General features: G+C 37.1%; 1 protein-coding gene across 12 annotated transcripts in view; it reads left to right on the top strand.

Moving 5' to 3' along the window:
- The window catches only part of COBL (cordon-bleu WH2 repeat protein), a 151,043-nt gene that overhangs the window by 86,238 nt on the left and 48,897 nt on the right, over positions 1 to 15,908 (top strand). For all 12 annotated transcript variants that reach the window (XM_085538013.1, XM_085538016.1, XM_085538011.1 and 9 more), the window contains one exon: positions 14,710 to 14,848. In XM_085538013.1, coding sequence (XP_085394139.1) covers positions 14,710 to 14,848 — 139 coding nt within the window. The remainder of the gene's footprint in view (positions 1 to 14,709; positions 14,849 to 15,908) is intronic.

Genomic DNA, 15,908 nt, shown 5'->3' with positions numbered 1-15,908 from the left:
CCAGAAGTCTCCTGTGAGAATAACAGATACATTTTACACATTCTGAGGAAGGATGCAGTGAATCAGTTTCTACACTAGGAAAAAATCTGTTTTTCAAAATGTGTCCTTTAGCTCTACAAAATATTACATCTTGTAGATCGCTTGTCAGTTTTCAGTAAGTTCTCTGCAGATATGAAAGCCAGGTTCGTTACAAAGAGGAAGGAGACCATTTGCTTTAATTAATTAATTAATTAGTTGTTGATGAGAAGAAATTTAATGACTGTATTTGTACCTCTTTTTTATTTTGTTCGTTTCTTCTACTTCGGTGTTCTTTTTTTGCATTAAGAAGACCTGATATGTGAATGGTGCATGTTATTTTTAAAGATGCATAGTCTTTATTGACTGAGGACATCAAGAGCACTAGATAATAAGTGTCACTGATGTTGGTGGCCAACATGTTAGAACCCTTCAGCAATTTGTGAGGTTCCTCAGCAGTGTTCTGTGATGAAGACTAGGATAACAAATTTTCCTTAATGATGTTTTTTTCTCAGAAACAGTGTTTAGATGCCCAAGTTATGTAAGCATCCATAAAAGAACAGTATTTGTGTGTGTTAAGTAGTAAACAGGTAGTCAAGGATGTATAAATGACCTTTTATAGTTCAAAAATAAACCTAACACTACTTGCCAGAGTTCTTGAGGCTATAGTGGTGTATTAGTGCTAAGAAAACTTGCTAGATCATCCTCTTTTCCCAGTTATTGCATTATAGTACAGTGCCTGTACAATGCTGAAGACTTCTTACACAGTTCGAATCAGTCAGTGTTTTGATAGGGTCAGAGAGTGATTGAGTCTACCTTTGTGTATTGGTATAAATAGATAACTAATAGAGAAATGTGCTTGTAATGGGAGTTCTATCTACCAGGGAGCGCTTTGAAAGTAACAGCTCCTGTTTTATAATGATGGCCCATGACATCAGAGGCCAATGTTGATTGTATGGCAGTAGAGGCTGAACCTTCTCACCAGTATGTTGTTACCGTGCAGCAGGTGGCAGCAGAGGGGCAGTCTGACATGTCATTTGGTGTGGATGTATGTATGACGCAAAGGTGTGTCACTGACTTCGATGGATAGTGCATTTCAGAAGTCACACCAGTGACTTGAAGGACAAAACTCATTCTCACACCATAAAATGAAGAGTGTCTCAAACAGCTCGTGTGCATGGATCAGCAGATAATGACTAGGAAACTGTACAGAACTGAATACTGGCTTCAGTGCATTGGAAACAGTAGTTGCTATGTTGGAATATCCCAAACTTAGTGCCAGATGGGTCTCAAGAATGCTCACACAGGAACTGTAAGAGCTCTGTATACAAGTTTGTTAGAACCTGTTGGAGCAGTGTGAGGGTGAAGTTGACAGGTTCCAGGATCACGTTATTACCGAAACATGATGTCACCACTACGAGTCAGAGCCATAATTGCAGTCCAAGGTGTGGAGACATGAATTCTGCATTGAAGAAAAAGATAGAGGTGCGGCCCTCAGTGGGTACAGTGATGTGCATTGTCATTTGTAATAGGAAAGAGGTGATCCTTCTAGATTTCCTGATATGCAGACAAACAAACCATGAACTCTGCTACATCACAGTGCTGACTAAGCTGAAGTCTTGAAATTATACAGTCAGGCCTGAGAAGACAAAACCTTTCTCATGCAAAAAGGTAATACTAGGCTCCATAACAGTTCAGAGACCATGGCGCATATTGCCGCACGCTTGTTAGTCTGGATTTAGTGCCTTCCAACTTCCATCTGTTTGGGCTGATGAAAGATGGACTGCATGGCCAGTCCTAGCAACTGTGCTGTCCTAGCAGCATCCTGTCTGAAATTTTATTTAGGAGTTTATTAACTTCATTTATGCATTTCTGTTGATTTTGAGAGTTTATGGGAGTCATTGCTTCTTGTTTTTTTTTGTTTTTGTTTTTGTTTTCCTTAATGAGAAGATTAAATTATTTATAAATTAGTATGATGTGAGAGAAAAAACACTGATTTTCCCCAGTACCTTATAAAGTAGTGGTCTCTTGTATGGTAGCAACCAATTAGGAAGCTCTTAGCTTCATAAAGCATAGTTCTGTGAAAATGTCACCTCAAAACTCAATAGCAATGAAATAGTCAAAAGCAGAGTATTTTAGGAAAAAAAAGAGAAGATAAAAGAAGTTGTTATTGTACTCTATTGTGATCTTTTTTATGCCATCTTGAATACCAGTATTTCTTCCTCCCAGACAGAATAGAAGGCTTTCTGGAAGGGCATCATGGCCACAGGTGTGGACTAGATTAATATAAGAACAGTTGTGCAACTTAAGTAATCTGTTTCTTTGTCATGCAAGAGTGGTATGAAGACTATGAACAGAAATTTGACTGTCCAGCTATTGAACCAGCAATTACAAGAGCAGGTGGGCACCATTTGAAGCTGATAGAAGGCAAATCGTGTAAAACCAAAGAATACGGTTGTTCATGCTCATAGTAGAATTCCTTGCCAAGGGTTGACGTGAGTGCGAAGAGTTTATGTGGGCTCAGAATGAAGCTAATGAAATCCTGCAAGAATGAAAAATCTGTTCAGAAATTTAAATAGAAATCACACCAGGAGATAACTATCTGGAGAGGCTGGTGACTATAAAACATCGGTAGGAAGGAACATATCTTCCCTTTTTTCCTGCTCTCTTGAAGGTATTTGTTACAGCTTGAACAGAACCTTAATCTAATCCAGTGCAGCTCTTTTAGGAGAAAATTAAAGAGGTTCTAACGTAAATATTTGGCTCATGTAATGTGGTAGCAATCTGAAAAAGTCGTTGATAATGTTTGCACTGAAATCACGAGATCGTCTTATCACTGCTTTTTTTATTACCAGCTAGCACGTCTCTTGTTAAATACAGAAACAGATGTGTATTATTCCAATTCCTAGTCTTTGCTCTTTGTTTTGTGGTCTTCAAGAGTGAAACTCTGCATTTGCGGAATTAGGTCTTTAGTTATGCCAGTAAATGATAGGAGCTAAAGCAACTTGCCTGGTATAGGTGTTTTAGCTTTGTACTGTACCTGGAAGATTAGATTCCATTCCATGTGAAATCAACACCTTAAAGATCAATGTTAAATATGTTTATTGATTTGAAGAAAAAGATGAAACAAAAGTGGATGAGTGAGTAGTTGGAATGTTTTCCACCTTCATTTCTCCTCCCCAGAAATTACACTTGTAGCTCCGCGCTACAGGTGTGCCACTATTCTCAGCTCAAATCTCACAGCTGTTGCTCTTAAGTCCGGTTATCATCATCACTCAGTATAAAACTTATCTTTTCTTGTTAGAGTAGGTTTTGTTTTAAAGCAGAAAGCAGCTAAACTGTTTCTGTTAGTGATGCTTGATGTGCTTTCTTTTGTGTTTCAGTGCATTCTGTGCTTGATGTCTACATAACAGCTTCTTTAAGAAATGGGTTATTAGTACACTTCTGCCTTGTGATGTGATTAAGTTATTGTTTTGCTTAGCAAATGATGATATTCTTGCCTTCCAAAGGGTGACAATTAAGATAGATCTCTTGTGGCATGCTGCTTTCCTGGATCTATCCAGTTTTCCCTAACGGATTAGACAGTATTTCTTTATTTAAGATGAACGTATAAGGGTGGGGTATTTTTTAATGATTTTAAGCTAATTGTCTTATGTTGGAAAAAAAAACATTTATAAACTGTTGCCCTTCATAGGCACGAAATTCTGTGATTACATACTAAATTAAGTTTTAAAGAACCAGTGGTCTTTGTAACCGGTCATAAATCTGGAAAGTTTTATCTATTTAATATTTTCAATGGAGCTTAATCTGACTAGTGCTATCCTATTCCATAGTCCATTATCAAGATGTACCGTAACCAATTACTAGAAGCAGTCGTGAGCAGAAAAGGTCTGTGGCCCTCAAAATGCTCTATATTGAAGTAAATAGCTATGAAATTAGAACACAGAACAATTAATTTCTAAATTGAAGGTGATTTGTTCATTTTTTCCCCGAAGAGCTTTAAATGTGACATTGAGTTGGCTGAATGAGAAGTATCCAGATTGGTTCCTTTCATGACTGACAAAGCAGTGCTCAGACAAACATGAAACCAGCCGACAGAACATCAGATAATGTTTGCTCTGCAGTCTGGATGCTTAATTTAGCTAGACAAGTGCATTCTGGTTTGGCTAATGATGCAGGCCCAAATTAAAAGAGAGAAAAGTGCCGTCATGGCCAAAGGCTTATCTTGCTATCATATATAGAATCAAAAAAAAAAAAAAGAAAAAAAGCTCCTGGTAAAATTGAGTAGTACCTCTTCTATAGAGAAAAGCATTAAAAAAAAATTCCATTTAAACAAGCTTTATTTTATAATGATTATCAAAGGCTACAGGTAGATTATTATGCACTATAGTGACTACTTTCTCAGTAACTTTAAATAGTATTAGGTTATGTTACATTTCAGTTTTAAATTACATAATTTTTTCTCTGTATCTCTAAAGAAATTCCATGATCTGTGCAGATTGTCACCCATCCTCTTTAGACTTTCTAGTGCTCTACTTTATGCTGCTGCACATTTACTAGCAGTATGCATCCTATTTTAAAAACAAATTTTCAGAAAACATTTTAGTAACTCAGAGTTGAGCTACTAATTTTCCAGTTTCTTCTGTGTCCCTGATTTTAACTAGTAATTAATATACTTACTCTTGTCTCCTTTGTCCTGTAATTTTAAATGGCATGTGATGGATGATGAATCAATTAAAAGGAATCTTATTCTCATTCACAAACTGTTATTAATATTAATTTTTTTTTCTGAAGTTTAGCCAGTGTGAATAAGGATGTTAGTATAGAATTTCAGTGGAAGATGGAGGTTTTGATGTTATCCAGAAGGTGCGAGGGGAGGTGATGCTGCCTTTACAATGGCCCTTTGGTAATCTCTCTTTGCTCGGATAAAATGCATGGTCAGTTATTGGGTATCACACCAAACTTAAACATTCTAAACCTGCTTTAAAGATGTGTGTTTTTTAGAAGGAGAATATTGCTTCTCTAGCTTGGGGGAAAATGTTGCTTATGAAAAAGTTTACCATGTAGCTTTGTTGCATTTTCAGGAAGTTATTTTGCAGCTTCATCTGGGAAATGTCCAGTAGTGATATTAAGTTCTTGCTTGCTGTAACTGAAGGGTGGATTTTGGAAAGTGCTGTTTCACACTTTGGTGTGGTCAGACCGATACTATAGGGGGATGGGAAAAAAAGACCTGTAGAATGTTGTAGAAATCCTCAGTGGTTCGACTTTCCGGTTTGCTGCAAAATAGTCCAGTACTACCCTCTAACCTGTGTAGTTATGGAAACCCAAGCAACTTGAGCTTGCTTTGTCTCTGTATATCACTTAACATGCATCATATCAAAACCATGTAAAGGCATGAGATTTGTTAGGCAGGAAGGATTCTGACTTAAGATAGCCGTTAATATAGTAGATACCTTGTTGTTGTTGTTGTTAGAAGAAAGCATACAGCTTGAGAGTTGAATCCTTAGATTATGTACAAGAAAAATTCTTGGAAAAGCCTTTTCACCAGCATCAGTAACATTCCTGATCTTTTGCAATAATCCAGTTGCTTCTGGCTGTGAGCTCATGGATCACCTGCCAGCTGTTTCTGAACCGATTATGCTACCTGCCTTGGGAATAATACCACAACTTACCATCTGGTGAGATCATGATAGTATCACTTGACCTCCACATGTGGTCTCCGTCAAACACTTCATTGAAAACTGGCAAGACATCAGGGCCTGAACATACTGTTCTGTGCAGCCCTGGATTTTGGCAGGATTGCAACATTTAGTAAGTAAACTTCATCTGGCTTGCAAGTCACAGACAAATAGAACAGGCTGATGTCATCATAGTAGTTAACTCTCGTTAAAGAAAAAGTTTGTGTTGAGTAATTATTAGCTTTGTCAGACAGATTATTTAGGGGAAGCTAATGGACAAGGCAAGGCTTCTGAAGAACTAACAGTAAGCAATGAAAAATGACCCTAACACAGTGCTTAATTTAGAAACTGGGTTTGTGTCACTGTTCAGATTTCACTTGTAACTCCACCTTTCTTATATCTTAAATTAGAAAGAAAAATAAAATAAAATAAAAAAATAAAGAAAATGTATATACTAGAAAAATTAACTACTTAAATACTTACTGTGTTAATCAGGAATAATTCAGTAGCTTGATGGCATTGTTTGCTAATCGGTTTCTAGCTAGAAATAGGAAAACAAATTAAAACATCCCAGGTAAGTATAATGTACTAAAATTGTTCACTGATACCTAAAGCCATTTTTCACTTGAGTTAATTCATCATTCAGAGAGGTGGGAATGCAAATCCAGTTCCTCTAACTGCATACCACTTCAGTTTTTCACCTCTTTAGAGGAAGAACAGTGGAAGTGTGGAAGTGCAAGTGTCACCTTAACTAGAATGTTATAGCTTAGCAGACCGTCCCTGCTATAGCTCATCCTTTCAGGAGGAAAAAAAAAAAAAAAAAAAAAAAAGGACAAAGATGCAAATCAAATGACATTTCTCTGATTTTTAAGTACAAACAAACAGACCAACCAAACAGTCAGCATGTAATCCTGAATATGTGACAGAGGAAGATTATATATAAAATCTTTACACTCACGCTCATCCCAAAGGCACTACTAGCTCAAGGAACTATGATTGATACCTATCAGATTCATTCATGCAGTTGCCAGAAGAAGTATAAAGCAGCAGTCCTACTTTGTATTTCAAATTCTTGTTACTACTCAATTGTTCTATTCAAATGCATTGCTCTAGCTGAAAGATAAGCACAAAAATGAAGAAAAAAAGGAGGATATTTTTGCCCTTTTACTTAACTGTCTCTATCTAGAAAAGAAATCAATCTTAGTACCAAGTCAGTGTGCAGTGGTTTTAAAATATGATTTTTAACCATCCGAGGGTTTGGGTTGCTTTTTTTGCTTTTTTCCCTAAATGAAGACATAAATGAGGAGGATTATATTGTATTCAGAGAAACAGAGGAAATTCAATTCTTTGCCAAAACAAACATCCGCAAACTTGTGTAGTCTACATGTTTCAATGCATGTGAAAATATTTGGTGCTGTAGAGTGACTTCCTTGAGTGGAAATAATATTCCAGCTAGTAATGAGATTTTGCAAAAGAAGGAAATCACAGCTATCTTAGTAATTTAACATCTCGGATTTGTTTATGGATAGTTTCCTGTTTGACACATTTAGCTTAACAAGTTAAAGTGTTTAAAGAAGATTAGAATGACATTAATTTTTAACTGCCCTTGACCATGACGTTTCACGAAGGGTGTGTTCAATAAAAACAGATGGAAAAATGAGCTTGCCCCTTCACCTCGCAGTGGTTTTCTTCTGTCAACTGATTTAGCTTTCTGTTGCCAGTCAACTGAGTATTCAAGGACATCCTTGAATTTTGTCATGTTCAGTTTATGAATAAAAATAAAGCACAAGAACATAGCAATTTCTGTAGAATTCAGTGATGCTTTTTATCTGTTACTAATGTCGAAATGTTTTTCTGGTCACTGTTAAATTACAAAATTAATGCACGAGTTATGTAATGCAAGAAATTAAATTTGAATTTAAATAGCATAAAACTGAGCAATATTATGCAATATTTTGTGGCATCTAATTAAAATAATAATGGTATTTTCGGTACAGTTTGTACCCTAGTTATAAGCCTGACTTCCCAATTTGACACAGTGACTGAACGCTTCTAGCAGGAAGCAGCTCAGAAACTGAGGCTGTGAGTATGACTGAGCCACAGACATTTCATGAGCCCAACTATCAGATGAGTTGGCTGGTGTTGGGTTGGGTCATAGCCTGACATTTCCCCATGTAGGCATGTGCCATGTGAAACTGGTGTATCCAAAGTAAAGCAGTACACCGGGATTAGTCAGTCCAAATGTCAAGTAATCAGTCTTTCTTAGCAGCATTCATTTCTTAACTTCCTACCACTTACTTTAAGTTCTTCCTTTACATTTATTATTATTCATTTTGTCATTGGGTTTGTGAGATCGAGAACTAGGAAATCAAGATGTACAGAATGTAAATGCCTGATCCACAGAAATCAGTTCCTGGTTTATGAAAGTATAATCATTTCTGTGCTTTTTCTAATCAAAATGACTTTTTTTTTTGAAGAATATGCTCTTTAATTCTGTTTCCATGTGCCAGGTTGTGAGTATCTGTGTGTGTGTTGCTTTTACAATATGTTGTTGCATTGCATGGTATCCTAGCAGGCATTTTAAATATCCCACCACTCACATGCAATCTGCAACATAAAGACATGTTTTTGGGAAACATCAGACTGCCGCTTTTGAATGCCATTTGTAACATAGTCAGAGATTAGAAATTCAGTCAGTTGAAATGGAGTACTGCCCAATAAGGAAATAAGGTTCAGCTAAATTGAATATAGTGTAGCTGGCAGTGGTTGGCCTCATGAGTTGTTCATAAGTTCCATGTCAACTGACCTCTGTTTCAGTTTTTGCTTATTATCAGTGAAAAGCCTAGTAATGTATGACCAGTCCAGGGGACGTTAGACATATGAGCAAATGATGTTTAAGACAAATTAATGTTCGGCTGGGACTTCTTATAGTTTCTGGTGCTAGACGAGTAGAGGAATCTGCTGCCCAGTGAAAGCACTGAATCAGCTGGATAGAGTAGCTTTTATATCATAAAGTGTAGTGGGCAGATTTATGTCTCTGTTCTGCAGCTGAAAGATTTATCTCTCTGATTTTCCTGGAGTGGTTCCTCTTGGATCAAAATATTTTTTTCTCAACTGCTTTAAATTATGTACAAAATCATACCAAAAAAATATATTTAAAAACTCTCAAGCCATAAATCTTACTAGCATACCAACCTACCACTTGTCTTCCATTCAATGCTGAAAAAGCATCAGTGCAACTACAATTATATCTAGAAAGTGATAAGTAAAAATTGTCTTTTTATTTCCAGGTCTTACTGTTAAATTAGTCTTGTCTCAAAACATTGTACAGCGCTTTGTGAGGAGAAAAGGGGCTGGGATAGTCCCATACGTAGTTGGATGTGATATTGTCATTTGTTAAAAGCTAATAGAATTTTCTGTGATACTTAAGCACTTTTGCAGTTGAGTAGGCACTCTGACCCACACGGTATCATCACCAACAGGTGTGTCAAAATCTGACTTGCTTAAATCAGTGTGTATGTCATGTCCATGCTGGATGACAGGAATCAATTTGTAGTTAAGACATTCCTGCTATTGAATCCGTGTGTGTTCTTCCAGTCCTCTTTATTTGCTTCTAAAATAATTTCTACAGATAGTCACTCGCTGTTTCCCTGAACAACGTTTCATATACAAATGAGACAGAAGTCACAACAATACAGACATTCTGTAAAGCAGTGGAAGGTCCTGAACTGTGATGCTGCATAAAAAATCATGTATCAGCAAGAGAGTATGTGAGCTTACTTCACACGTTTTGTATAATTTGCTGTAAAACATTTGAATATGCTGAGTTATGATGGGACATCTTTCACATTCAGTCCATAGTTCAAATATAGCTCTTCGGCTGATAAAATGCACATATCATCTGTTTCTAGGGTGTTTAAGCAAAAATAAAATTGTTTAATGGTGATTTTGATAAAAATCAAACCCTGGAAAACTGGTTTTCAAGTTTCCATTTTTCCTGGTCTATGTCAAACTGACAGCAGTGAGAGTGAAAGGAAAAATCTGTTGCTGTAAGACAAATGTTTCTTGTTTTCATGAAAGTATTAGAAAGAGTAATTTGGGTTTAGAAATGCAAAATATGCACTTTTTTTAATGCTACAGTTATGTGTTGACTGGGTCCGCTGAGGAGGTTTCTTCTAAGGCACATTTTGAACAGTTTGTATCTGTCTATGATTCCTTGAGTCTTTCTCCAGTGGGTGTAGACACAGACTATGGTAAGAGATACCCATAGTTTGTTCAGTGGAAACCTTGTTTATCCAAAAGTAATTCAAGAAGGTGTTTTTGTGTTTTTTTTTTTTAATGTGCAAGTCCAAGGGAGACTTTCCATTATACCTTTTGGTTTGATCCCTTCTTGTGTCCTTACTTGTGCTTCTGAGCTGAGATCACTCAGCTTTTTTCCAGGTTCTGTCTCAATCCTTGTGTATGTGTCTGCTCTCACCTGTTTGCTCCAAACATAACTGGTAGAAAGAGGGCAATGTGTCTTTATCTTCTTGTCTCTGTGTCTCAACACAGTAATTGTTGAAGGTCATAAGGTCTTCCACACCTATTCAATAAATGAACAGAATGTGTTGTTTGAAAGGCATTAGTACATAGAAAGCTACAAAGGTGGCCTTCAGCATCCAATTTAGAAGTTTTGTGATATTTTCACCTCAAATCCACAAAACGCTGCTGGGTTTCTAGCATTAGGCTAAGCATTTTTACCTGCTAGCATCACCAGTTTGAAATAAATTTCTACTTGCTTCATACTTTAATTGGCAAGATAAAACTCTAATAATTGGAATATTGCTGCATTTTGTTATTTAAGGATGCACTACAGGCAGCTCTCAAAGCTGAATTAAGCCCAGGCCCTTGTTCTCTAACTTCTGTGTCAAGTGCTTGTGGGCTGCCTTTAACAGGCCAGAGATAGATATGTGTGACCCTCCAAAAGTGCTGTTGCAGCCTTTAGTTTGTCTTTGAAACAGCACAGTGAGATTTCTTTTCTGGTCAATGTAGTGATTGAGAAGACAGATACATAGCCAGTGTCAGCAGGTGACTTGCAGAGCTGGGAGATGCTGGAGGACAGAGCACAATACACGATACATCGAGGTGGTTTCTGGCTTGCAGAAGGAAGTTGTTTGGGGAGCATTAAGGCTGCAGTATGTTTTGGCTCAGTTTGATTTGTGAATAAAAGGAACGTGGTATTTGCCAGATGACTTAGCAGTTACACAGATAAACATTACTATTAGAAGCTTACTAGTGAGGGGGTGATAAACAAAAGCAATTGCTGACCTATAAGTTGAGACAGGCAAGGCAAAGGAGCAGAACGCCTAATGGAAGTTTATCTGAACACCTCCTTGTCTATAAATACTCACTCAGTGAATTTTTGATGATTGTGGCTTTTGTTTCCTTAAATCTCTATTAATATTTTTCATGACATTTTATTTGGTGCAGTGTAACCCAGACTAAATACTGAACTCTTATGCATTTAAAAATAATAATAATTAAAATATATATATAAATATATACATTTACTGGTATACTCTCCAGAGCCCTGTTAGGTGACTGTCAGATGCTACTGATTGAAATTTACTACCATCCTACTTGTAGGGTACCCTTCCTCCTTTCCATGGGCTCATGGCCTCCTCCTTGTTTTGTTCGAAGTGTTTCTTCAGCCCTCCAATTTTAATAAAGGTGTTGAACTTTGAGCGATAGAAGCCATATTCAGCATATTTCTCAAGTATTTTGTCTGCAGTATCAGGAGTATTATTGAAACAGCATGTGAGCCATATAAATTTAATCAATTGTTATTATTTTTTTCCATTATATTTGCTGCCATCAGTTTGGAAACATGTTTCACTGTTTGTCAGATTTAGGTCCTTTTGACCCACTTCATTCATCTCTTGTTCAGTTGACAGTATTAGAGTCAGAGAACGCTTACGTGACTTTTAAATACGTGTTGCATGAATTGAAGATCACCTAAAAATATCATCTAGTTCCTTAAAAAATGATAGATAGCTGAAGGTGCTAAGGATCAGAAATACTCTGTTACACTCAGAGAGGGGCTCCTGTAACAAAATTTGGATAGGAAATTCAGATAATGTTGTAAGACTTGATTTATTAATAAAAGAAGCAGCCAGCCATAACAAATTATTTTCAAGTTCTATTGTTTTGGTACATACAATTGCAAGAAGGAAACAGAATGTTCTTTGTGTTTTTTTAGTACTGATGTTTAGCCTCATATGTTTACTAGGGTTAGATTTTAAAAACTACTATAAAAACTTTTTACCTGTTCTTGAACTAGACACTTTTACATACGTTGCAGTCTGTCTAGCTTTCAGCACTGTTACACAGAATCACAGAATGACCCGGGTTGGAAGGGACCTCAAGGATCATGTGGTTCCAACCCCCCTGCCTAGCAAGGCCACCAAACATACACCTTTACTAGATCAGGTTGCCCATGGTCCCATCCAACCTGCTCTTGAACACCTCCATGTACATCCACAACCTCCCTGGGCATATGGTGTTAGTGAAGTATGCTGTGCTTAGCTGACTATATGATAATAGTTTCTGTGTGCGTGTATTTGACCAAACTTTTGTTACTGCTGTTGTGTACTATCCTTTAGATTTTATTTTTTCCAATCAGTAGCAGTTTATTTACCCATACATCTGTCTAATGTTCCTTAGAAGGTTCCTTTAAATAAGCACACATATAGCTGAGAGAAGTTGGCTTCACTCAAGAGTTCTTTCTTCTTTGTAACAGCATAATGTGTCTTTTAAGAATTCAGTTAGAGCAGAATAACATCCTTCACTTACCTGGTACTCAGTGAGTGATCTCTATCATTTCAATCAGAAAAACACTTTTCTTTTTGCCTTGATTCTCAAGATTTCCTAGGCTTAACATTTAAATCACCAACCATCCATTTTTATCCTCAAGTAAAGTGACCTTTCTGCTTGGAAGGACATAAGTGAATCCCGAAGCTAAAAGATGCTATTAAATAGATGCGAAAGTCATAGCCTGTACTTGCCAAGTATTGGAGAAATTCTGATTCTGCCTGTTTCTCAGGTGATTCTTTGTAGCTACTGAATTTTGGACAATAATGTCAGATTTTAATGTTCAATCTCTTTGAGGATTCTCTTTTTTTGTAAAGTACCACCCTAAAGAATCAATGTATTTGCTCAAATGTATTTGCTTGTTTTAAAAGGCAGAGCAGAGAACTGTGTTGCTGTTTTTTCTAGGTGCCTTTTTGCCAATTGCCCAAAAGAAGCATGAAGAATGCAGAATTAGGTAGCTGTCCTCCATGTAATTTCTAATCTGAAAAACCAGAGCCTGATGAGTCTGTTTTCACTGAACAAAGCTTCCCATCTTTATTCAGCTGCATATAGGGCATTTTGGTACTGTGAACATTTTCTTTAACAAATACTAAATCCAACTTTAGTCATTTGTAGTCAGTTTCTTTTATCTAGCTTGGCCTTTCTGGCTTTAGTCATGTGCTGTGCCCAGTGGATATTTAATATAAAATACAGAAATGGCCTATGGTAGTGGGTCCCAAAACCAGGACACCTTTCCTTCCCCACCCTCTGTCTCTGCTGGAGCCTGCAGCCAATCCTGGTTAGTGCACTGTAATGGCAGTGCAGTTGTTAGCAAGTTTCTCCAGGTGGAGGGCATCTGTATGTGCTGTGGCACAGTGGTTAGGGCATTGTCCTTCAGGGTGGTTATTGAGTTTCCTTATTTTATAAACCTCGCCCTACTAGTGGACTTGTGAATAGGAAGGCTAAGAGAGAGAGGCTCTGTTCTTTGTAAAATTTGTTTATCCTTGGAGTTCCCATTCAGCCTAGGAAGGGACACATACAAATGAATGCTTTTCCTCTGATCTCTGATAATAGCTTTGAGCAGTGTGAAGCTACTATTCATTAAATGAAATCGCCCACAACAAATGTATTTTAAGAGTTCACTAGTCATTTGGATTAAAGGAAGGATTATTATTATTATTTAGGCCTTTGTTAATATTAGAAAACTGCCAGGCAGTTCTTTATAATAGGTATCTTCAGCTATGTAGATTATCAAGATGGACAGAGCAGTGAAGCAGTACGAGAGAACACTGTGGAATGCTAATATCATGCTGTGTGTGGGCAGCTTGCATTGCCCTCTGCCTCAGCTGTGCCAGATTCTGTCTGGTGTTGATGGTACTTCTCAAATCCGAAAATTCAACAGATTTTCATTTTTTTTTTGTTTGTTTGTTTTGTTTTGTTTTGAATTGTTCTCCCGGTGGAAGGAAACAGAGCTGTGTTCCGGTGATCAGCAGAAAATATTATGCAATGCAATGAAACCAAAGACACTTTTAATTAAATTTTTCGTATTTGAAAAAGCAGTGTAAACAGTAAAGAAGTTTTAGTTGGTCAACCAACATGTTGCAGTTTTTGGAAGCAGAGGTGTTAGAGATCTTTGGAACTATGTCGAAGAAGTCTAGTAAACATAGATCAGTTACAGTATCATCTCTTACAATTACACAAACAGACTTCAAATTTGACTCTCTTCTCACAAGTCCTGAAGCATCGTTTTGAGAGGAAACTGAAGGAAACGAGAGCGTATATATTCCCTGCATATACAGATTGCAGTATTTAACCATAATTCAAGATCTGAAGAAATCAGTGTTAAAAACAAGAGCATACTATGAGTTAAGCTGTTACACATAGTGTCATACTATGCATTGCTCTCCAGTCTCCTACCAAAAATATCTAATGAAATAGACTGGTAGTTCTGTTGTGACGTTCTTTGCACTTCTTGCCCCTGTCCTTCCCTGAGTGCATTGCTGTGCCTCGTTTTCTGTCTTAACAATATCCTGTTGGCACTGTAAATACTTATTTTAAGTATTTTGATGGTGCCATGTGCTAAATAAATTAGGTTATATGACAATCACTTTTTATGCTATTGATAACTTAAAAAAAAAAAACAAACACCAACACATCCTTCACTTTGCATATTTTTCAATTTTACTAGATTTCACAAGGAGCATCTCTTAATGATCTACAGAAAAAGAAGAGGCGTGCACCTCTTCCACCAACTCAGTCTGCTCCACCTACTCCTGCCATGCCAAATAGGAGAGAAGAGATGGAAGACAAGAGGAAGAGCACAATGGGTGAGAGACATTCTTTTCTCCTGGGTAATTCCATGCATGTGCTTTCAGCATTTAGTGTTCAGAGTTTTCTTAATTCTGTTATGCTGTGAGTTGGGAAATTTTTATAACCCGGGAGGAAAAAAATGCTTTTGCTCTGCAGAATGAAAGTCTGGAAATAAGTGTTTGTGTATTGCCTGTTGTTTTGATGGCGCCATTCAGAAGACTATGGAGTACTCTCCCTACTATGGAGTAGTAAAAGTAGATAATCCTGTGGACAATATGAATGTTTGGTACAAGTTAGATATTCCAAAGCACTTGTCCTGAGCCTTTTCCATGCCTCTGAGGTCATGGTTGTTCCTGATCCAAGGGAGATCAGGAAATAGGCCAGGCAGTTCTGAATCCATCTGAAGCCATGGGATTCTGCTAGAACTTAGGTACAATCAAGCTTGTTTAAATTCTCCTAAACATTCCTAAAACCAAAAGACATTTTCTTTTGCTGTAGTCCTCCAAAACTTTGATATCAACTCACCATGTTCAATGAAGTTTTTATTTTGAATGTGTTCCTTGATATTATTTTAAATTAACTTATCCTTAGTCTATAGCTAGAAGAAAAGAACTGGTACTCTTATAGGAATTCCATACATAGCTGGAGACAGTAAAGGAACTGTGGTCTTCTGCTGTATGTGACACATGTACTGTCATACAGGAAGACTGAAAAATGCTCTCCCAGACCACTGCTGTTCTCTGACTGCAAGCTCATTCAGGTCGGTGGGAGCTTTGCCCAAGCGAGGACCCCAAGTTTATGCTTTTAGCAAACAAAGTGATTTTATGATGGGTAAAGATATGAGATAATAACCCCACATACTGGAACTCGTTTTTCAGTACGTTAAGAGAATCATTCTGTAAGTGCTGTAATGCACTCAGTGCACTTCAGTTCATGCCTTTGACCTCATGTTCCATAAAGTGCCTAAGACATACAGATATGACATCCTGTCATACATAATTGCTTACATTACAAGTGCCTCACAGTTTAGAAAGAAACCTCTTGGCTTTGTTCCAACATTTATTTTCAGTAAATGCT

Source organism: Coturnix japonica, chromosome 2, assembly GCF_054131305.1.
Source record: "Coturnix japonica strain WE chromosome 2, WE-NBRP24, whole genome shotgun sequence".
NCBI lineage: Eukaryota > Metazoa > Chordata > Aves > Galliformes > Phasianidae > Coturnix > Coturnix japonica.
Note: the sequence above shows the minus strand (reverse complement) of the source record. Positions and strands in the feature narration are given on the sequence as shown.